Source organism: Momordica charantia, assembly GCF_013281855.1.
Source record: "Momordica charantia cultivar OHB3-1 chromosome 4 unlocalized genomic scaffold, Mcharantia_2.0 BLBB01000004.1, whole genome shotgun sequence".
In the NCBI taxonomy this organism is placed as follows: Eukaryota; Viridiplantae; Streptophyta; class Magnoliopsida; order Cucurbitales; family Cucurbitaceae; genus Momordica; species Momordica charantia.
The window spans coordinates 22,706,068-22,728,702 of record NW_028275162.1 but is presented as its reverse complement, the minus strand read 5'-3'; the positions used below and the strand labels follow the sequence as shown (position 1 = coordinate 22,728,702).

Sequence of the window (22,635 nt, the reverse complement as noted above, 5' to 3'; positions counted from 1 at the left end):
GCATATATTCTATTCATATGAATACAAAAAAAATATTCATAGTGCCAAAATAGGGAATAGTAACAAAAGACGCATGATTTTTGTTACATTACTATCCAATTTGATATGTTAATTTTTTACAAAAATAAATAAATAAAGTAAAACATTTCCTTATATATGTATGTGGTTTTAGCTCAAATATGATCGCTTGGAGATTAGTGTAAGATGAATCAAAACTGACTTGCAAAATAGAGGTGAACACTCTTATGCTCAAATTAGTCTCAGACTAAACTATTTAGTGTATAACTTAAGATCAAACTCGCGTGTACCTAATAAGAGAGTTACCTTGATATTTTTAGGTGTAGATAATGGTTAGAGCAATTGACTAACCACGATGCATATTCCGCAAAGGATGGCGGAAATATCCAACATTAATGGCGAGTGTGAAGAGTTGAGCAACGATTCTCTTTAGTTTGATTGTACTTCTTCGGCCATTAGGTCGAATAGTATTGTCAATCCAATATTAGTCAAATTCTCCAAAGACTATGAACTGCGCCTTACAAAACATCTTACGACACGTGGCATGCAATTAATTATTCGTTCTCCAATAATATGATAATATTCAAAAACAAATTTTCATAAACTAAACATGTGAAAAGGAGCAAAAGGAAACTAATGTTTCATCTCAAAATCCCACTCCCAAACTATCATTTCCTTCCACCAAAAAAAAAAAAAGAAAGAAAGAATCCTCAGCTCAAAGCAGACCAGAAGTTAGACAACTGATAATGGAAAAGCAAAAGAAAAAGAGAGATCATAAAAGCCATATCTGTTGGGAAAGTTTGGTAGAAAAAGAAAAACAAATTACAAAAACCCCATTTGAATTAGGAGTTGGCAGATTTCATATGCTTTTTGGAGACAGTAGAAGTTGGAACACCACACACCAAAATCCAAAATCCAAAATCTTTATTTATTATATTATTGTCACCCACTTGTTGTTAATTTGGGGCGGTTCCATTGGTCAGTTGCCCCCACGTGCACTCATTTCATTGGCAGTCATAGTGGAAATATGGGACCCCCTGGCACCACCCCCTTTCGATTCTTCTTCTTCTTCTGATCCTCTGTGATATTAAAAAGAACAGAAAAGAAAAAGGAAAAGTCGTTTACATATGTGGAATTTCATGATGAACTCTATGAAATCAAGTCTGAAATGAGTGAATTGTTTTCTTTTTTTTCTCACTTTCTCAAACCTTTTTTTGAAACCATTTTTTCCGTAGAATGACATATTAATTCTGTAATGTTGTTGTCAATATAATGTTTTGATCCATTCAGCTAATCTTAAAGTTGTCATTTTAACACGTTGGTTTGCTTAGTTCACAATGTTGAGTTTATAAGGAAATGCAAACAAAGTCCAACATTGGTTAGAAAAGAGCATGATTCATGATATATAGATGAAGACATTTATCTGTATTGGTACGAGACCTTTTAATTGAAATGAAAAACGTAGAGTCATGAAAAGATGAGTAAGGGATAGGGAGGGAGAGACTCTCGAAACCAAACGAGACTTGAAAGAACATGGGAATTAGCACCATTCCCATGAGTGTTTTTGTCTCGAAGAGCCAACAAAGGGGTTGCCCTCTCAATCGAGCTCGGTTTCGCTTTAGCATCATATGTCGATCCCGAAGAAAATGTGAATTGGTTGTAGGGTTGATTAAGGAGTTGCCCTTTCATGCTGTGGCTGTGGAGGTGATGCTGCCACCGCCTGATAGAGGCAGAAGTTAGGGCTACCATAACGTTGTCTAATATATATGTAAAGATTTTTTTTTTTTAATCTTTTTTGGGAATCATTTTGGAGAATTGTATGTGACGAGTGGTACAAGATAAATAAGATTTTGCAAATACAATTTTGTAGGGCAAACGTTGTGCATTTTTTACATTACTTTAGTGGCGCGGTTAGTTTGATGTATTTTTATGGTTAGTCCGCGGTGACATTTGTGACTTTATTTTGACTGTTTTGTTGATCGGTAAAAATTGTAGCATTAATTACTTTAATTTGTTGGTCCAAGTGAGAATAAGAGTGTTCATATTGAGGTTTGTTCCTAATTATTTGAGTGTCCTCTACGATAAAACTGCACTTCCACTTCAATCTACGCAGTTTTTACTTCAATTGGACTTTGAAATTACTCTTCCACTAAACTAGTGGAAACCCATAATATGATTGGTTTACTTTTCAAACTTTTTAAAAGAAAAAATAAAATTCAGGTGAAATTATATTTAACATCAATTAATCGACTAGATATACGGGATCCTCAGTTTAAATCTAAACATTAACTGTGTGTTGCATTTTACTGGTCAAATTAATCTTTGAACTTTCATGTGTAAGGGAATGTTAAAAATATAGTTGAAGAGATAAAGGTTTATATTTCATTTTGGTATAAATACAAAAACTTTAAGGTTTATTCTATTTTAGTCTCTTGAATTTTCGTAATATTTTTGTTTTTGAATTTTTAAAATGCCTATTTTAGTTCTTCAATATTTTTTAAAATAATCATTTTGATCCTAAACTTTTAAATTATCTATTTTTCGAACTTTCAAAAAGTTGTCAGTTTAGTTATAGCTAATTTTTTTTTACTCTCCATAGTTGAAGGCAATGTTATCCAATTGTCAAGAGAAAGATAATAGTAGAGATCAACGTAGTTATCTTTTTAAAATTCAAAAATACTAAAATAGATGTCTTGAAATTTTCATACGATTAAAATGAAATATACCTAAAAACTAAGAACTAAACTAGACATTTTAATCTAAACCAAAGATTAAATATATCCAATGGTTGAATTTTTATTATTATTGTTTTTTTTTGTTGAGTTTTCACAGAAATTTAATAAGCAAAAAGAAAAGAATTGAAAAGTATATGTTGAGCACTTTCTTTGAATGATGGAGATTGGAATTGAAAAGAATAAAATGCAATTGAAAATTAGAAAGAAATCTTATCTTGTGCAGCCACAGAATTGAAATGGTTTCTTCTACAATGTTCTTGAACATTGTAAAGTTGAAGCATTTTGGAGGCTTTATTGGGAAGAGAGAGGAGAGAGATTATCCATTTCATAATCAATTGCTATCTTTTCCATTATCATATTATAAATACTTTGGAATCTCTTTTTTTTTTCTTTGAAATTGATAAATTAACACTTAGAATCACTATATTTATGACACATAATCTAGATCCCTACACGTTTTAAACTTTAGTCTTTCACTTAATCAATTGGATTTGTCGGCAGACTCACTTTGTTTTAATGCTTCTTTTGAAACTTTTAGACTGTAATAAAGAAATATTTACAAAAAATATATTAGCTGTTAGAAATTATTACAATGCTAGTCTAATAAATGATGTCATGTTTTGAAATATAGGTAGAATTTGTTGTTATGCACTTTTTACTAGGGGCCAACAAAATTTCTAGGTGCTAGAATCTTGCTTGTTTAGTAGGAAATTTGTCGAATTATTTATAAAATACGTTTTGAAATATTGGTATAACTATTGATATACTTGATTTGGAATTTGTGTCGATCTAGATGTAGCAAAGAGGGTGATGAATGGATAATCTATATAAGGTTGGAATGAAAGTTAAATTAAATTATTGTATTATTAGACTTTAAGTCAAATAAAAAATAGAGAAAACCGTGTGAGTATTCGAGTGGAGAGAAAACACATTGTATAGGGGAGAAAAAGTGTCTTGCTAGACACCTCCAAAAAACTAATCCCCAAAAACTCACCCTTTTGCTCTCTTTGTCACACCCAAAAAAGACATGGTTGTAAGAAAATTGTTAATATCTAGTAATGACAAAGGCCGTTCTCGTGAGATTTGATCTTATCATAGAAATTATAATAAAACTTGTAAAACTATAGAAACCAAATTGAAAAACGCTCGATACTTGAAAATCTCCTATAATTTGTTCGTGCCACTTTTTATCTTGAGCTACTTTCAAGAATGAAGCCTACTCCTACAAACCCAAGTCCTTTATTTATGTTTGTTGTCATGCTTTATTATATTACATAGAATTGCTCCAAGCCTAATTTCATAACAGAATAATATGAAAAATATTTTAATTTAGTTCAAACACATTGTAACAGAAACATAACAATCATTCAATGACAGTGAAAAGGGTCCAAATCTAGATAAGAGAATTGTGTTAGAATGGGCATTTATAAATAAAATAACATAAAAGAATAGTCACTTCCAACAATATAGTCGAAGTCCTTTATGCATGTACAAATGAGAGCCAAATATTCTCTACTTCATATTAATGAACAATAAGCTTGAACAGCTTGAAATTATACTAAACTTTGACAGCAAATAAATTATACAAATTGTATTAAAACAGTAAACTATGAGAAACTAACAGCAATCAGAGTTCCAGCTTAAGTTGTGTGGTTTGGGAACTTCTGTACTCTGCAACCTGCTTTGGAATATTTTCTTGAACTAGAGCCCCGCCATTATAACCGTCAACCAGTAGCTTCCCTATTTTTGATCTCCATTCCGAGATGTCCTCGTGATTTCGGTCGTGGACGACTCTGTCACAGTAGTTCAGCATTGAACCCAAGCCACTATTTGGCAGCCATCCATAGCTCGATAAAACCCCCGCTTCACCTTCGGTCAAGTCTTCCCCAACCTTCCACAGAGAAATGCAGATTTAACATAAAAGGGTAAGAAAACCATTGCATATGTCAAGCACACGCCTTTTAAAACTCGATATATTATTTCGAAATGCAAGGACTAACCAGTAAATCAAAAAGTAAAAAACAGAAAAAGGATTCATAGGAGTATCTGTACGACTTGTAAAATAACTTATATTTAATTTTAGTATAGCAGCACAGAGAGTTAGCAAATGAAGTTGAGAAAACGATAATTCAAAAAGGAAAAGGTAAAAATAAAAAAAATAAAAAAAAAATCCTTCCTTCCCCTTTGAAATCTTGCAACAATCTAGTTTTCCCATGATGGCCTCTTTTTCATTTAATAAAACCCCACAACCTTGGGGATATACTAATACTTGGTAATTGTTTATGAATGATAATTCAAGAAAAAACTAATACAGAACAGGTTAGAAAATTAGAGGAACTCTTGATGAGATGCTGAAGGAGTATCCAGAAACACGTCTAAAAGCTTCACCAAGATGCATAATGAGGATGATATCCTTGAAATGTTGCACTCCTTGAAAAATTTAATCTATTTCATTATTCTAATTGGTTATTCTATTCTTAGTCATCGAGAACTTGCATTTCTTAACTCCCACTGCCACTAAATTTCCACTCGTCCAAGTTAAAGTAGGGCCTGTTGTTGCACCCGGGACTGTTGTACTGCATGTTAAAGCATGGATGTTTCTCATCTATCTAACAAAAACAGGTCGTAATACTAATTGTATAGAGGATGCCCTAAAGCACTCATGGTATAATTCTAAACAAATCTGTAAAACCTAAAAAGTATTACTTAGAAACTGATAAGCAGCAGCATCAAAGGTTAACAATTTCCATCAAGAAAAGTGATCTCTGGAGTTGTGGAATCTGTCATCTCTTGGGAGGTGGAGAGAGGAAAAAAAAAGGCGTACTTAAAGGCATCATCAATTCTTCAAAGGGAAAAGAAACCGGGATCTTGTTGCTATTGTGGCTTCTTCTTGAACTCCTATTTTTTAGTCTTTCTTGTAAATGTATCCTATTTCCATGATCATAACCCCAATCCGGGAGCTTTATTGTAATACCTTGCTCTTCTAATATATTTCATTCTTCAGTGCCACTTGCAATTTCTCTTCCAGCCTCTGGAACGAAATCCTCTCTCTTTGGATGGCCGGTTGTTCTTCCCTCAGACATGCGCCTTCTATTAACTTCTACCCTCACGGGACAGTTGGACACCCCTTTACAAAGGAGAAAAAATATCTACATATGCATTTTATTCGACGACCTTACTTGAACAGGTAGGTTGTACAACTTTGAGTTTCTCAAGATGCATTTTATTCGTGCTTTGCTTTGGTCCATTTCAATGGAAAGGAATCATAGGATCTTCTAAGACAAGGAACAATCTTCACACCTTATTTTTTAATCAATAGTTCCTATGGTCATTTCTTGGTGTAGATGCTCCCCTCTCTTTCACTATAGTTTTGCTTCTTTGTTATCCAATTGGAAAGCTTTTCTGATGGAGTATATAATTTAGTTGTTAAAAAAAATAAGTAAAAAAAATCCTCCCCAAACCATGCTTACATTTGTATACATCTAAAACGCAGTTACTTCCCTAAGCAGGACTCTAACTAAGAAAGTGTTTGTAACCTCTATGGCTTGGGTGTCTTCATTTTTGTAATCTAATTTCATATCATCGATGAAATTGTTTCTTTCTCAAAAAAAATAAATAAATAAATAATCGTCAGTGACATTTTTCTCTTAAGCAATAAAAACAGAATAATAGTAATATACTAATATAGATCAAATAAAAGAAGTGTCACTACTAAAGTTATTACCAATAATGGTCTGTTCTCAAGTAGTGAAATTCTGCTACAATTAGTCAGCTTCAAAGCAATCACCAACCGCTTTATCTGCCACTTGATGGGTAAGAAATTCACAAGCTCAAAGAAATACGTAGCATACCCATACTCGGGACGTTCTAGCACTATTCTGCACTCAGGGAACCATCATCAATATTTAACTCAATACATCAATCACAAAGATATATAAATTGAATTAAATTCACCTTTTATGTCTTTCAAAAACAAATATAAAAGACTGGAGATCACGGCACCACCCCCATTCGACAGGCCAACTTCGGAAATGAAGATATCTTGTCTAAAAAAGAAAATTGAACAACAAATATAAATTATCAGAGAGGAATAGACTGGACAATTACAATGTTTAAACATAGGCTAAAAGAAAAAAAGAGATATTTTTTGCATATATATAAGAGACCAAAGATCATTAAAATAAGAAAACTAATCATTGCAACATTGAACTAAATAGAAGTGAATAAAAAAAATTGATACTAATGCAGAATAAGTTCATAACGATCAAATAGAAGAAAAAACTTATTACCTGCTCATAAAAACTAATCATTGCAACATTGAACTAAATAGAAGTGAATAAGAAAAATTGATACTAATGCAGAATAAGTTCATAACCATCAAATAGAAGAAAAAACTTATTACCTGCTCAATAAGTGAAACTAGACAAGCTAAGCAATAGCTTGATCTTGAAGCTTTTGTGCATCTTATAGGAGGAAACTTCAGAAAGGAATCGCGTTGAGAAAAAAGCTGTTACCATATGGTAAGACAAACATTAGGGTATTGATGAGAGTACTAAACAAGCAGCCTAAGCTTACACTATCCAGCTCATAAAGGAAAAAGTTGGAGAAATTACAAAAGCAAAGCAATAACAGGACAGCAAGATCATGACATGAAATATCGCTCACCCTCGATATCACAGCTTCAAGCTCACCAAAGCTTTCTTCACTAAAGGACTCATCCAAATCATCATCACTTTCCATCTCTCCATAAAGCTTAATTTCATCAACTAGAACACCTTTGTCAACTAGGATCTGCCAATGAAACTAGAATGAATGTGATCCAAAGTTCACAAGCACAACTGAATGGTGCATGACATTAATACCTGGAGAAGGCCAGGAGCATCTTCCTCGAGTGCTGTTTCAATTGAATTCCTGCAAATAAATTGATACACAGGGACACCTTAGAAAGATTGAAAAAACACAACAAAAGAATATATTGCAATTATAAAATTCAACTGTGTGAAGTAATATACGTGGCAGTCCTTTTCCATTTGCGTCGACGTTTAACGTTCATTAAACTAGCAGGTTCTGAAACAAGAGAACTACATCCGGGGTCAGAAGGTTTTGGATGCTCGTAATCTCTAGATGTAGAACCAAAAACCTTTCGAGATGAGAAGAACTTCATTCGATCTTGCAGTCGCATATCATCTACCTTGTTTTCATAAGGTTCATCAGGCATGGTTGTTTCACTCTTTACCGACAGAATTCTGCTGCAGACATTATTCATATCCTTACCATGTAAGTTGCAGCCGTCAACATGATCATAGGGTTCATCCTTCACTTTTGTGGAATAAAATAAATTTGCTTCAGGGGCATGATTAGTCAAAAGTCGTGAACCTAATTCTGTGGTCACCTTCTCGGACAAGCAGATCCTATCATCTTCTTTAAGTTCCATATCATTGCCTGATTCAGTTAATTTATTCAAAGAACGATTGCTTGAGAAATTGGATCCAGAAATGGTTGCAATAGGTGAACAAACTACTGAAGGGCTGCCAAGATGAGGAGCATCACATCCATTTTGATCATGCAACACATTTCTAGTTCCCGTCAGTTCTACATTAGAAAACATAGACTTTCCCTTCTGTTTCAAGAAGCATTGCATAGGATCTCCTGATGACGCACCAGAACCACCCTGCACAACCCAACACCATATCAAATTACCAACAACTCTAAACAACAAAAAACAAATCTTGACAAAATATCACAAAACTTAGTGTTGCAAAGCACGATGAAAAAGACATGGAAGGAAACATCAACTGCTGACCAATAAAACAAAATAGGCATGCATAAAGAATATAAGATAAGCTGTAAAATAAATCTTGAAAAAATATTTCGGAAGTCTCATAATTTCTCTCACAGTTATGGTATAAAAAACCGAACTAGGAAAGGAAAATAGCGTGAACCCCATAAGAAGAATGGGCATAACATATATTAATCATTGGGAATTCTTTTCCTAATACCATCATATCAACATTTTGAAGAAAGAAACTCTCCTCGTCACTCCAAAAATTCATGTTTTGATGATGGTGGCACTAATCCTCTAAGCTCTAACCGTGTCATTGAGTAAGAAGGTTTCTTCTTGGCCTCGAATTGAGAGAGTCCATTCTCCGTCTCTCCACAATTCACAATCCTAGTTGATATGTTTTTTTCCAATAAAAACTAATTTCAACGAGTGAATGAGATTACAACAAGAGGGGAGAGAAGATAAACCCCAAGCCAAGGAAGAAAAGATCTTCCAATTGGCACAAATATAAGGCAGACTAGAAGTATTGCAAGAAAGTAAAATTTACACCAAGAAAAAGCAACAGAAAGTACATCATCCAAGCAGCTCCTAAAAGGCTTTTCTTTGTTGTTGTAGATTCTATTATTCTTTTCTAGCCACAAAAGCTAAGTTTAAGCTCTTACAAGATTTAGCCATATTCTTTCTCCCCTCTAAAAGGATGGCAGCCTTCAAGGAAGAGAGAGTGAACTTTTAATATTGCTAGGGAGGACCAATTTCCGTCCAAAACTGTGCAAAAAGTTGTAGGACCAAAGGACAGTAGCAAAGGGAAAATGCTGAAAATATGATCTTGAGTTTTAGTGATCTTCTCACAGAAAGAGCATCACTCTGGCGAGAGAGAAATAAAAGGACTCCTATTCTGAATAAGTTCGTGTGTGTTTGAACTGCCATGAGAGATTTCCTCAAAGGAAAATTTTAACCTTCTATAGAAATTTGAATGATTGTAGTTCCATACCAAGGAGAAAAGTTATGGACTATCCAACCTTCCTTTGTCAAATCAAATGAGTGAAACAATCCTTTGTTGGCCCAAAAAATTCTCAAAACCCACGTCAGGCCTAAATGGGACTCAACCCACCCCTCATTTTGTTTCACATCCCCAAAGTTCTTCAAACACATGAAGATTAAAAGAAAATCCTATACGATGTTACTCTTCTTCATGAGGGTTGACACTCCTACCTTTGGAGCCCCTGCCCACACCACACCTTCAACTTCAACCCATTACTATCTGCTTGATGAATAAGCATCTTGAAACATCACAATTCCACATCCAACTAAGGTTGTTAAATCGTGAATCGGAACGTAAATCGTAATTGAAATTTAATGTATTGTGTATCGTAAGTTTTTTTTTAATATATATATATATAATTTAAAAATATTAAAAACCTTTCAGCTCCTTCCCCCCCTTTTACCCAAACCGGCCAAACCCAACAAATAAATTTCGTTTTAAGTTTTAAATTTTATAATCCCAATTACAGCCAACCTAATTTATTCGGTTGATTCTTCTTCTTTTCCTAATAATAAATTTATTATTCTTCCGTCGATTTCTTCTTCTTCTTTTTTCTGTCTTCTTCAGTTCTTCTTCCGCCGCTTCTTCTTCTTCTTTCTTCTTCTTCCGTCCTTCTCTACTGCTTCTCACGCCATGGAATGCACGACCAGGTGAGTAAACCCCCCCCCCCTTTTCTAATCGAATCGATTCGATTCGTTCCGTTTTTTACGGTTTTGATATTTGAAACGTACGATACGTAGGATTTGCGATTCAAAAAACGATTTGAATCGTTTACCCTTCGTTTCGTTCTGAATCGTACGATACGTATCGCGTATCGTACGTTTTTGACTACGTATCGTACGTTTTTGACAACCATGCATCCAACAGTTCTACTTCTATAGGTTTCAATTTCGTCTCTCTCAACTCAAATCCCCTCTCATGGGTCACTATCATACAATGATACAAGTTAAACTAAAGTTTTCGAGGACATTGGTCTTGTCTTGTGTGTGATTCCACCCATGACATATTAAATTACAGATTAAATTGCTACAAATTACAGAAGAGCAGTGAATTACCTCCACATGTTGATTCATGGAACCCAATGCTTTCCTACAATGGGAATAGGGAAATAACATTAGATAAACTCTAATCCCTCACAAAAGAAAGATATTAGTAAAAAAAAAAGGTTACAGGATTATTTTGTGATCAAATTTGACTTGATATCATTTTGATCTCTAAATTTTTTATCATTGCAATTTTATCTCTCGCCTTTCATTAAATATCTAAATTACTCCATTATTGAACTTGTCGTATAAATATTATTTTCGGAAAAAAATAAAATAAAATCAATTAGTTGTCAACTTACTCAAAATAAGTGATCATTGGGAACAAAATATTTCACCGGCTTCATTAGTTACAAACTTTTTTTTAATTAAATTTAGGTTGTCCAGGACTATGTTGTTGTTTTTGTTGCTATATGACTTAGTTTATTTATCCCAATTATTAAATCCTATTAGAGAAATTAATGATAGTCGATAGAGATTAAATTTAGATGACTTAAGTTGAAATGATTGGAAGTTTAGCGATTAAAAATAAAAGCCCAGAACATTATTTTAACCAAAAAAGAATCGAATGCAATTGAATCGCACTATATACTTTGTCTAGGTATGGGAAAAATAAGTATAGACCTAAACAGTACAGGACAGAAACAAATAAGATAACTAGAGAAAGAGAAAATATGATCACCAAGAAAATGGGGAACCTTGATAGCAGCATCCTCAGACGCTCAATAAATACAACATGATCAAGATCTTCATTGAAGTCGTCGAACATCTCATTTTTAACCTTAGTTACTGCCACACCAGCAGAAGTAAAGTTATCAACACCATCTTCCAAGGTACCTGATAAGATGCCTGTAGATTCCACCCTTACCCAATCAGGAACCTCAGGTGGTGTTGGATTCTCAAATTCCATAGTGCATGATATCTGCTTCTCTGTATTTAATCGAGCCTCCTCAGTGTAGCTGTCCTCAAGATGACCTACATAAGGTCACAAGAACTATATCATAAACCAGATGAAACCAGAATATCTCAGAAACAATATAGAACAGGCCTTCAGAACTATTTCCCCCACATACCACTAGTATCTTTCATTTGTGTCTCCAGTTGTTGACCTCCCAGATTTCCATCATCACGTGTAGATATCATAGAGGAAACTCCCTGCAGCATGAACATGTAACAAATTGAAAAATAAACAGAAATTGATGAATTATCCTCTGTGATCAGAAGTCATCTTAATGTTAAATTTATGTAATTAAATTTTCATGAATAAAATAAATTGAGTCATTAGGATTCATTGTATCAAATTTAGTTGGGTTGTACACTAGTAAATTGGAGCGGTGTCATGTATCTATTCAAGTCAACAGAAACAAATATAAACTTGAAGATGGAAACAAAAAGATAAAAACTAACTAATTGAGGAAAAGGAGCTGCCCCTTCCAAAGATATTGGAGGCTTGCTTGATCAAGGTCTCGGTTCACTATAAGAATTACTCTGGATAAGAAACCCCTTTATTGAAGGTAATGAAATTACAAATGAAGGCCAAAAGAGTTACAAAAGCACTATCCAACAAGCATCAACGGACAATGAGGAATAATTACAGACAAAGAGAGAATTCGCATTTCTTGGAAATGAATGATTCCCACAATCAGCTGCAGAGGAATAGAGGGATCAATTGATCTCTTTTGGTGAGATGGCGGAATAATATTGGACAGTGACGAAGCTACCCAAGAGACAAGGTCTAGAGTCTTTACTAGACATTAAGGTATTCCCATTAATTAGATCCAATAGTTAGAAACTTAGAACCAGTTAGCAACACCATTTCCAAGAAGAACTCTTCTAAGGTCGATGTCCCAACAATTATTTATCAATCCACAAATATTTTGACTAAAATATCTTGTGGATAGCTAGAAAGAGAAGCCTAGGAAAACGATAACAATGCAATGACGCATCATTCATGATGCCAAAATGAGTGTTGGCACTATCTTTAACAGTAAGCCTTTCACGAAGATCAAAATATTGAGCAAGCTTCGTGATATGCACCTGTTGCGATTTTGGCACTTAGATAGATAGCGGCATTTGTTAGGAATGCCTTGAGATGTCCTCCTTCCATATCTCATATGAATTATCAAGAAGCGCCAAAGCCTCATAAGTAGTGCAAATTTGTCTCCTTAATATTGCCAATACCTAGGTAAGGCCACCTTCATCTCTAGGAAAGGTAACAATATTCCAATTGACTTGGCGGCAGCCACCGTAAGAGAGGGCCCCTTCCCAAAGAAAATTCTTGAGTATGTGTGTGTGGCATACAAATTTATGTTGTAAATTGCCATTGCTGCCAGAACAATAACAAGTCCTACCAATGAGCACAAGAACCAAGACAATTTGAAGCGACACGCATGTTAAATTACCTGCACATCACAGCATTCATCTTCTTCCTTGACAATAAAATCGTTGCAAAGCCTGAAAATGGCCCAAAGAAAAAGCTAAATCTTTTCCAACCCAAAACGAAATAAGCAGAACAATATATATAATTCAACAGATAATACTCACGGTGATATTATTTTACTCCCATCTTCCAGTAAAGGATGCTTATTTTCCAACAACATTTTCTGTCTCTGCACCAACGAGAGATGGTCGAGCTCATCAAAACTGGTACCATGATTCATTCTGACGTCCAAACCAGTGCGTGTTACTCCATGCTCAAGTTAATACCCATAGTTCCGCAGCTTCAACAAACGAACAGCATCCCGCAAGGGTACCAAGAAGGGTTCAATAGTAAAGGATTTTCCGAGTTTCGTTTTAGAACACCCAAAATTTGAGGCAACATAGAACTTTCTACGGCTTAATAATGAATGAGAGATGAGAAGTGATTGTTAGCACCCCCGACTTTTTTCTTTCCCTCTCTCTTGACATATAATCAGAGAGCACAATAAAGGAAAAACAAAAAACAGAGCGCGAAAAGAACACTACCCAGTCCCTATCGAACAAAAAGGTTGTCTCCAAGCACGAAGGAGGGTCTTCAATCCAATTCCAGACTGAAGAGCGAGGTTCTTCTTCTTCTTCCCTGACGTGAGGAATTTTCAATTCTGTAGCGCCCTGGCTTGCTCGCGCCTCTCTCAAATTGGGGGTTTCTTCTTTTTGCAAACAGAACAAAAGGTTTAGAAAAAATTTGGAACACTATCATTTTTGGTGTGCAGGATTTTGCTTTTGAAATTTACCCGGAGATTGAAGATTGTTTAGGCATGCCATCCGTATTCTATTTGGAACGTCTGTTTGTCAAATTTAACGTCAAAAATTGTTCTTGATTTGAATATCTGTTTTGTTTAATTTATTTTTTAGAATTGTTTTCGAATGATGTGATTTGGAGGGCGAACCCGACGTTTTATTTTTTATTTTTTTGTTTTAAAATGTAAAATTATATTTAAAATAATAATTATATAAAATTTATAGATATGTGTTAATAAATTAATTAATAATATTTTTATTGAACTAAATATTTATTTAGTTGACACATTTTGAAAATTTAATTATATTGATATTCAATTTTCAAAATTAATACTAAACATATATTAAAAAAAACAATATAAAATACCACTGTTTTTTTGTTAGGATGGTAAAAAAACTATAGTTTCTCTGATTTGAATTCTTTTAATATTATTGGTAGGTAATATTTATGTTTTCGAGGTTTGTCCGTCTATTACAAAGAAGTGGTGCAAATTTGGTAATTATCCCATATTATATTTACGCATCAACATTTGACATTGTCCGTGGGACACCAAAAAAAACTCACAAACCTTACACACCATATATATTATTTGACATAAATACCAACATGAATAATCTACATCAATATGGAAGGAGAAATATTGGACAATGACTACTATTCGATAAGAAAGACAGCTTAGATCACGAGACTCAACTCCCTGTATGCCTCATCGTAAGACAAGTCGACCCACTCTAAGCAGCAACATGTCGTGGAGCATAAGCAACGAGAAGATAAGTTGGTAGCCCTAAAAAAGAAGGTAGAAGGAATACATTAGAATATGACTTTCATCTTGAATATCTTCGACCATCGAAATGCACAGGTAGATGGTCTGAATCCATTCCATGATGAGCAGAAGCTATTACTATTGATTCGGGCAATATCTTCGATCAAATTTTCCTTTTGTCGGATCACTGATCAATGATGGTAGTAAAATCTGACTGATCGAACTGACTCTTTGATTGGTCGATTAGCGTCGGATTGCGCCTGAAAACCGACCGGATCAATACACCCGTAGACTTTACTTACCTCAATTTGTTGTTATTCAAGCAAAATTAGTCGAGAAATGAGTTGGGCCTAGTGGGCCGAGTCGGTGGAGAACTCAGGCGACAGCTCACGACGTGCCAACTCATTGTTTCATTCACAAAAGCATCATAACCCAATCGATCAAAGATTCTCTTCTCCCCAGTACTCCAATGCCCTAGCTCCCACTTTCCACCGCGCGCCACTCTCAGAACCTTCCAGATTCTCTCTCTCTCATCTCTCTCGCTTCATTTCCAATTCCTGTATTCTCAAACAAGCTTGCTTTAGGGTTTATCTGCTCCTTCCCTGCTGAATTCCGCTTCCAGAACTCAATTTCTCCGAGGTACGTAATATGTATTGCCTTTTTTCCGTTTTTAGTGCTGCTTTTTTATTTTCCGCTTTCGCGAGATTCTCTGCTGGAAACCGTTTCAAAATTATTTGAATTTGGGTTGCTTTACACTGTTTGCAGAGAGAATATCTTTCCCCGTTACTTATTTCCTGCTTCCGTTTCCTTACCCCCGCGCTAAAGAATCCCCAGACCGACCACCGGCCTCCGGACGCTTGCAGGTGCTCATTCTTTATAATTTATTTAAAGACCAGATTACACGTTAGCTCAATTTTCCGTGGTGAGATTCTAGGGGTAGGTTGCCATGCTTTCTCTCTCTCTTTTTTTTTTTTGGCAAATCATTTCTTGGCTGCTTTAGTCAATTTTCGAGCTGTAGTAGGATGTTCTGTGATTTTGTTGGAGTTCTTATCACATTTGAATTAAAATGTTATATGATCTGATTTAGGTTGAGCTACTGTGGTGATCTTTAGGTATAATGAGGGAAATAAAGGGAGACTGTATAAATTGAATCCTGGGTAACTTAACTCAACGGGAAAAGATCAAATGTGCTGCATGCCGATTCTTTATTATCTATTTTGTGATCGTGGCGTTTCATTATTCTTGGTGACTTTTTCTTGCTGGCTTTCTTTTCTTGAATGAATCTATGGTGACTGTTAGTTTCATCAACATTTGGAGTCTTCTAGGTCTGTTGTTTTGTATGCTGCTTGTGTTATGCTTGCTAATATTTTCCTCTCGTACCATGAGCAGGGTTTGGCTACACAGAGTTGAATTTCTAGTATTTTCTGATTACAAAGTGAGACCAGGCAATGGATGACTGGGGTAATGCTAGATGGTTTATAATTTAATCTGTAATAATACATAGTTGTGGATGTGGTGACACTTTTTTTTGAAATCAGGCCATGGTCGTTGTAAATAACATACCCAAACTCTAATGTATCATGATTTTATCATGGCTTTTTTTTTTGGTTGGTATTTTCTCTGTGAATGTGCCATGTCCCAACATATCTGGAATTCATGAAATATTCATCATAATGATAAGATCAAACCAATCTAGCTGATTTACTGTGCATGTCATTAATGTGAATTCAGATGCCTTCGTGTTGCCTATGTGCCTGGCTTTGTAACTCCATTCATTATAGAGCATGCTTCTTTCCAAAGGGGGCATATGCATGAGAGGATTTTTTATAATTAAAAAGTGCTCTCTGTGTTCATCTACACTATATTGATATTGTAGTTTTGGGGTTTAGGGGGGTGGAGAAATCTATGGACTATATATGAGATCTTATTAGATATAATACTTCGTTATGGGGCCTGGTTTCTAAGGCCTTTTGTAATTATTCGTTAAGTCTCATACTTTTGGATTGTAGTCCTTTTCTTTGGAGGACTTCCTCTCCCAGAGCTGTTTTTTGTAGGTCCTTTTTTGTAGACCCTCTTTTGTACTTTTTGTATCTCTTTTCATATTTTTCAATGAAAGCGTTGTTTCTCATAAATAAAAACAATTGTAGTTTTGGACTCCTAAATTCAAAATTGCACTATCATGTCTAGTAATATCTCAAACGAGTGTGCTTCCCGAAACATGATAAATGAATTGTCCTATTGATTTTTTTCACCTTTTTTTAGTAAGAAATAGAAATTCATTAAATAAATGAAATTATACCTTTTTCTCTTGGGAAGGATGAGACCAGCTATTGTGCCTTCCTTATTAGTACTTGGTCTATGGTATAGAGGAGAATGTTTGTTGGATCTGCTACAAAGATTACAACTTTGCAGTTTGAGCGAAAGAGATAGGAGTGTGGAGCTTACTATTCTGTCAAGTGATGAATGAAAATGCATAAATCCTGATTTGTGATTAGTTTGCTGATGAGTGATAAAATCCTTACCACTCTTCCATGGAAGATTTTAATAGGAAGGATTTCTAAAATAAAAAAGAATTGAGTCCACTTATACGAACCTATTTGGTAATTTTTGTCTTTATGCCATATTTCTGTAAGAAATTATATTATGTTGTGTTGTGTACAGTATATGCGAACTATTAAGTAAAGTACATAACTGAGCGAACTTGTTTTATGATGCTAATATTTTATAATCTTTATTCAAACTTTTTTAAACTACAATTAACTAACATGTTCATGTGATGTATAATTTTGATTTCTTGAGGACCATTACATCAATTGTGAACTCAGCCCGCCCACTGTCTGATGACATTATTTTCTTTTAGATATTGGAAATTGGAAAACATCTTAGATTGTCATTAGCTGTTGTGCTCTGTCATTAGCTTTATTTTTTGAGTTTCTGTATGGATTGTTTATCAGATAGTTGTGGTATAAAAAGTCAATACATAACATAGTTTACAATAGTGCTATATTTATTCTTTCTCTTTACTGTATTTAATCCTATCTGCCTAGAGAATGCTATGTATTCTCCACTTTCAGACCTTGCTAAGAGATTCTATATTCTATTATCTAGCTATGTTTGCTTAGGCATGTATTATTTTCTTTCAGAGGATGAGAACATTCCACCACTCCAGAAGGAGCAGCCAAAGAATAAATGGGATGACGAGGATGTGGATGATAATGATGTGAAGGAGTCTTGGGAGGATGAGGATGAACCTGAACCTGAACCGGTGAGAATTATTGATTCTCTTGCTAATGATGTTTCTTTCTTTGAGTGTTAATCCTAAGACTTAAGATGATGACGAAGAAGTATCTAGTTTGACTGCTAATGATGGCAATGAACTAGCCTCTAAGGGATAGTTTGGTCGGCAAAGACTTGGGGTCCCATGGTCATACTGGCTTGGATGTCTCAAGTTTGAACCTTCCACTAAGCTTGATATTAAAAACCCTTGTTGTCTCACTAGCCCAAGCCTTGAGGTGGGCGCAAAGCTCCGACCCCAGTTATTAAAAAAAAGAGAAAAAAGGGGAAAATGATGACAATGAACTATTAATGGGGTCTAAACTAGTCCAACGTTATAAAAAATTGTGATGAATCTTTATTTAAGGTTAGCCATCATTAATACTTGTTGGCAGCTTTATTATCTCCGTAGTATCCTAATATTTCCAGTAACCAAATTTGTCTCTCTTCTTTTTTTTCTCATCATAATGCACTTAGACAGGAAATCGGTCTGGTAATGGTTGGTTGTTGTAAGCTGTGCTGTAATTGGTAAAATTGTGATATTGTCTAGTTGGATAGACTTTAAATTTGTGAATACAGTCGTGTTGATTTTTTGGTTTTTTTAAGCATTTGAGAGGGACTTGACACCAACAGTTATCTCTCTTTGCCAAGGTAATAGTGTGCAAATATGATTTTGAAACACTGGGTCAGGGTGGTACAGCCAGATTTCCTAAAACTGGCAGAAATAGAAGTTCCTTTTCCTTTATTTTGGAAGTTGGTGGAACTTACGTAGAAATATGTTCCCGTTAAGGTTGGGGTTGGTATTAGTATATGGTCTTGAGAAGGTCAAAGATTCAGGGCGTGTAACCTTTAATGAAGCTCAAACCCTTTAGTTTGAGTAAGTTGCCTATTGCCAACATGCATTTGACGTATATGTTTTTCTTTTTTCCCCTTTTTCTTCCTTTCTGTTTTGTCTAACAGGCTCCAGTAGTTAAACCTCCTCCTGAAGCTGTCCCAAAGAAACCTGCCGCCAAAACTACTGAAAAGAAAGGGAAAATTGTTGAGGTAGCACCGCAACAGCCTCTAGATCCTTTAGCCGAGAAACTTCGCCAACAAAGGTAATATTAATTTTCTTTGGTCTGTAGGAACTTTTAGCTTAACTTTTATCTACTTTATGCATCTTTGGAAGGAAAATAATTGAGGCAGGGTTGAACTTGAATTTTTATGAATTGTTTTATTGCGATGGGAGAATCTTTAGAAGCACATCAGGTAACTTCTCTATTCTCCTTAGTCTGGGTGCGCAAAGATGGGCCCCTCTCCCTTTTGCTTTGAAAATGGCTGGATGGAGTATCCCCATTTTTTGAAGCTTGTTGAGAACTGGTGGAAGGAGTTGAATAGTAATGGTTGTCCAAGTTTTGCTTCTGTGCAGAACCTGAAAGGCCTAAAATTGAATATGATAAGATAGCAGTGGTGGTGGGCATAAATAGCAACAACAACGAGGTAGAATAAATAGCAGATAGCCTCGGGTGTAAAGCTGAAAGCTTAGAATCTTCCCATTTCTTATTTAGGCTTTCCTCTTGGAGGAAACCAAAGATCGTGTGGTTTGTGGTGGCAATCAATTGACAAGCTGAAAACAAAGTTAGATAAATGGAGGGGTCTCCTCCTATCAAAGGAATAGAAGGCTGATGTTGGCCCAATCAGCTCTTAACAGCCTGTCAATCTATTTGTTCTCTTTGATAAAAGTCTGCAGAAGGTTCTTAATTCTAGGAAGAAGATAATGAGATATTTTATTTGGAGTGGTGGTAGTTATAAACCTGGTGAATTGGAACCATACCTGTTTGCTCATAAAATATGGAGGTTTAGTTGGGATCCCTTAGACAAGGCTCTCCCAATGAAATGACTTTGGAGGTTTACTCAAGTGAAAGTTGCCCTCTGGAGAAGAGTTATCATATCTGTTTCATTGTTTGATATTAACTGGTGAAAGTCCAACACTCCCCAAGGCAAGGATGGAGGTAGACCTTGGGAAATAGCGCAGAAAAGAGCTAGCTGCATCTCTGATTTTACTTTATTCATGGTTAGGAATAGACCGAAGATTCATTTTTGGGAGGATGCTTGAGTGGATTCCTCTCCCATCTCCTCTAAATTCCTTAACATTTACTCTTCTTCTTTGAAACCTCTTGCTGGAGAATGGAACAAGGCTTGTTCAATAGAGAGCTTGATAATTGGGTTGCCCTAATTGACATTCTTCGGAGGGTTCAGCTGCAAGATGGTGAAGATGGGATTAAGTGGGAGTTGGAAGCAGGTGGAAGCTTCTCTGCCAAATCAGCCTTTTCAGTTTTGACTGAACTTGTGGGAGTTCTAAGGTGTAATTGGGTTAATGTTATATGGGAATACTGCCTCAATAAGAAGGTAGAATTATTTTTGTGGTCCGTTATGTACATAAACATCAATATGCAGCAGAGAAGCTCCAGATGAATTGTTTTTGTGTGTCTTATTATGATTTCTATGGAAGATGTTTGTAGAGTTTCCTTTTAGGAGGAGGATGCTTAACCTTGAAATAGAATCCAAAGTTTCCCCTTCTGATTTTGTAGTGATTTACAAAAATGCCTTGTTTACGTTGTCCCTTTTGGCACCTGCACTTACCTAGTATTTATTTGTGCATTCATTTGATTTCTGCTTCTTTCCTTATTTTGCATGTTTTTTTCTCTCCCTGAATTGTTTAAGCTGAAGATCTCGAAGATTTTCTCTCTTTTTTTGGCTTGTAGCTCATGTGAGAATGAACACGTTAGAATGATTCGAAGAGCTTCTACTTGTGTCTTTGGCATGAACTAGTGGTATGCTTTGTAAAAGATCTTAATCACTTTCTGGGGCTTTTTTTGTCTGTTTCCAAATTGTGGCAGGTTAGTGGAAGAAGCAGATTATAAGTCCACTACTGAATTGTTTAAAAAGAGAGGTGATGAGAAGACCCTCGAAAATTTTATTCCAAAATCTGAGAGTGACTTCTTGGAATATGCAGAGCTTGTCTCTCATAAACTTCTTCCCTATGAGGTACACAATTTACCTTCGTTATCTGTTTTGTTCTATGTGTGAGCAAAGCTTATTCTCATGAGCTTCCCCCAAACTCTTTGTTGCAGAAAAGTTTCCATTATATTAATCTGCTGAAGGACGTTATTAGACTGTCGATGGCTTCACTAAAAGCAGCGGATGCAAAAGACGTTGCCTCTTCTGTTACTGCTCTTGCAAATGAAAAACTAAAGGCAGAGAAGGAAGCGAATGCTGGTAAAAAGAAGACAGGTAAGCATTTGTGTTTATAATCCCCTGTTGTCTTCTATTCCGAATTATTTCAATGTGTTACAGACCAGATTGGTCTGAGGTTCTTGTTTGTGAACCGTTTTGTTGTTTCTTGTTTGTGGGGAAACCACTGCAGCTGTGAAAAAGAAGCAGCTTCATGTCGAAAAGGCAGATGATGACCTGGTGGTCAATTCGTATGATGATATCGATGACTACGACTTCATGTAATTGTTTCAGTTCAGCATTCTGCCTGAGTGTCACCACTATTTGACCTGCAAATGGAGGTCAGATTCTTCGGCATCATCTCCCCTTTTTAATACACCAATAGATTGATTCCTTCTCGAGTGTCGTGTCGAAATAAGGTTCTGTATTAGACTTGTGTATGGCATGTCGTTATAAATTTTGCTCCTTTTTTTTCTCTTTTTTTTTGTTCGATAGAGATGGTTTCAAGTCACCCTTTGAGAATGTAAAAGAATGCATGGTCATTTCAACTCAGATTGTTCAAATTTTGTATGTTGTGACAGATGCTTCCTTCCACCTGGATTACATTATTTTTGCAAAAGATCATTGGTTCGTTAATTATTTCATTGCATTTTTTTGGGTCCTTAATTTTATCATCCCCCCAAACTCATTAAACCATAAAAAGCGAAAATTATTTGGCCACAAGCAAACTTCCAGCTAATTTTTGGTGTTCCACAATGAAATGAATATTAAATTAAATTGGACTTTTGTTCTGAACATAAATTTCCTAGATCCAATCTGGCTTCCTCTCCCCTTTTCGTTTTTTGGTTCGAAATGCAGCATTTCCAGAACTGAGAAAAAATTGGTTTTCCATGGGGGTTGTCAAATTTCTCTGTACAGGGTACTACTGTACTACACATTTTTAATTCAATAACAGATCGAAAATTTGATATGGGTCTTATTTTTTCTCAACAATACACCTTGAATTTAGATGGTAAATTTTCGTTGCTCTTTCCATACACTTGGAATTTAGATAGACGTGCAACTTTTGGTACTTCATATTTTTAATGTTGATTTCTGGATTTCTACAATTCTTTCAACGTCTATGCATGAGAGAGAATTAAAATCAACTATAAATTCAAATACTAAAATCGTGGATTGCATTTGAATAAACTTTAAAAAACGTAGGATTATTGATCTTTTTTCATTATTAATCTTTTTTCAACAATGCAATTCGAGTTAAGGAACTGTCATTCTCACTAATTGGTAACACAAGATGATGATGATGATGGAGACTCTACCAAAGACCATGTTCATTGAATATAAAAAATCGTCACCATTTTTCACCTAAACCAACTTGGGATGTTTGACCAGTTGACTGCCTTGACATTACAAGAATGAAAGAGCCATTCTAAGAAAAATGGCATTCAATGTAGAACCAACGTTCGAGTGCAACATATTACAGACAAGAAACGTCTAATTAAGTCACCAGTAACAAAACTGCAAATGCGCACATGAATAAAACTAG

At 35.2% G+C, this 22,635-nt stretch overlaps 2 protein-coding genes across 9 annotated transcripts; one reads left to right on the top strand and one right to left on the bottom strand.

Annotated features, from left to right (window-relative positions):
- Positions 1-4,159: 4,159 nt before the first annotated feature.
- Positions 4,160-13,876, bottom strand: LOC111011878 (uncharacterized). 6 transcript variants are annotated; one of them, XM_022285834.2, is made up of 13 exons: positions 13,165-13,254; positions 13,023-13,074; positions 12,658-12,946; positions 11,694-11,775; positions 11,319-11,595; positions 10,633-10,666; positions 7,766-8,424; positions 7,616-7,664; positions 7,419-7,556; positions 7,156-7,260; positions 6,708-6,799; positions 6,478-6,631; positions 4,160-4,644 (listed from the first exon to the last, which is right to left on the bottom strand). In XM_022285834.2, the coding sequence occupies exons 4-13, from the start codon at positions 11,761-11,763 to the stop codon at positions 4,381-4,383; spliced, it is 1,842 nt and encodes a 613-aa protein (XP_022141526.1). In that variant the 5' UTR covers positions 11,764-11,775; positions 12,658-12,946; positions 13,023-13,074; positions 13,165-13,254; the 3' UTR covers positions 4,160-4,380. The 6 variants fall into 6 exon arrangements, 5 of the variants coding, with proteins under 5 accessions (XP_022141526.1, XP_022141523.1, XP_022141525.1 ...); XM_022285831.2 differs by lacking the exon at positions 12,658-12,946 and having other exon boundaries at positions 13,165-13,872; XM_022285833.2 differs by lacking the exon at positions 12,658-12,946 and having other exon boundaries at positions 7,419-7,544; positions 13,165-13,871.
- A 793-nt stretch (positions 13,877-14,669) lies between these two features.
- LOC111011836 (uncharacterized) lies at positions 14,670-21,725 on the top strand. Of its 3 annotated transcripts, none has more exons than XM_022285744.2 (8): positions 14,670-15,242; positions 15,369-15,525; positions 15,993-16,064; positions 17,747-17,868; positions 18,837-18,973; positions 20,756-20,903; positions 20,990-21,149; positions 21,283-21,725. In XM_022285744.2, exons 3-8 carry the CDS (start codon positions 16,052-16,054, stop codon positions 21,372-21,374), a joined length of 672 nt encoding a protein of 223 aa, XP_022141436.1. In that variant the 5' UTR covers positions 14,670-15,242; positions 15,369-15,525; positions 15,993-16,051; the 3' UTR covers positions 21,375-21,725. The 3 variants fall into 3 exon arrangements, with proteins under 3 accessions (XP_022141436.1, XP_022141437.1, XP_022141435.1); XM_022285745.2 differs by having other exon boundaries at positions 14,671-15,242; positions 15,369-15,466; XM_022285743.2 differs by having other exon boundaries at positions 14,675-15,242; positions 15,369-15,539.
- The last annotated feature ends 910 nt before the right edge of the window (positions 21,726-22,635 follow it).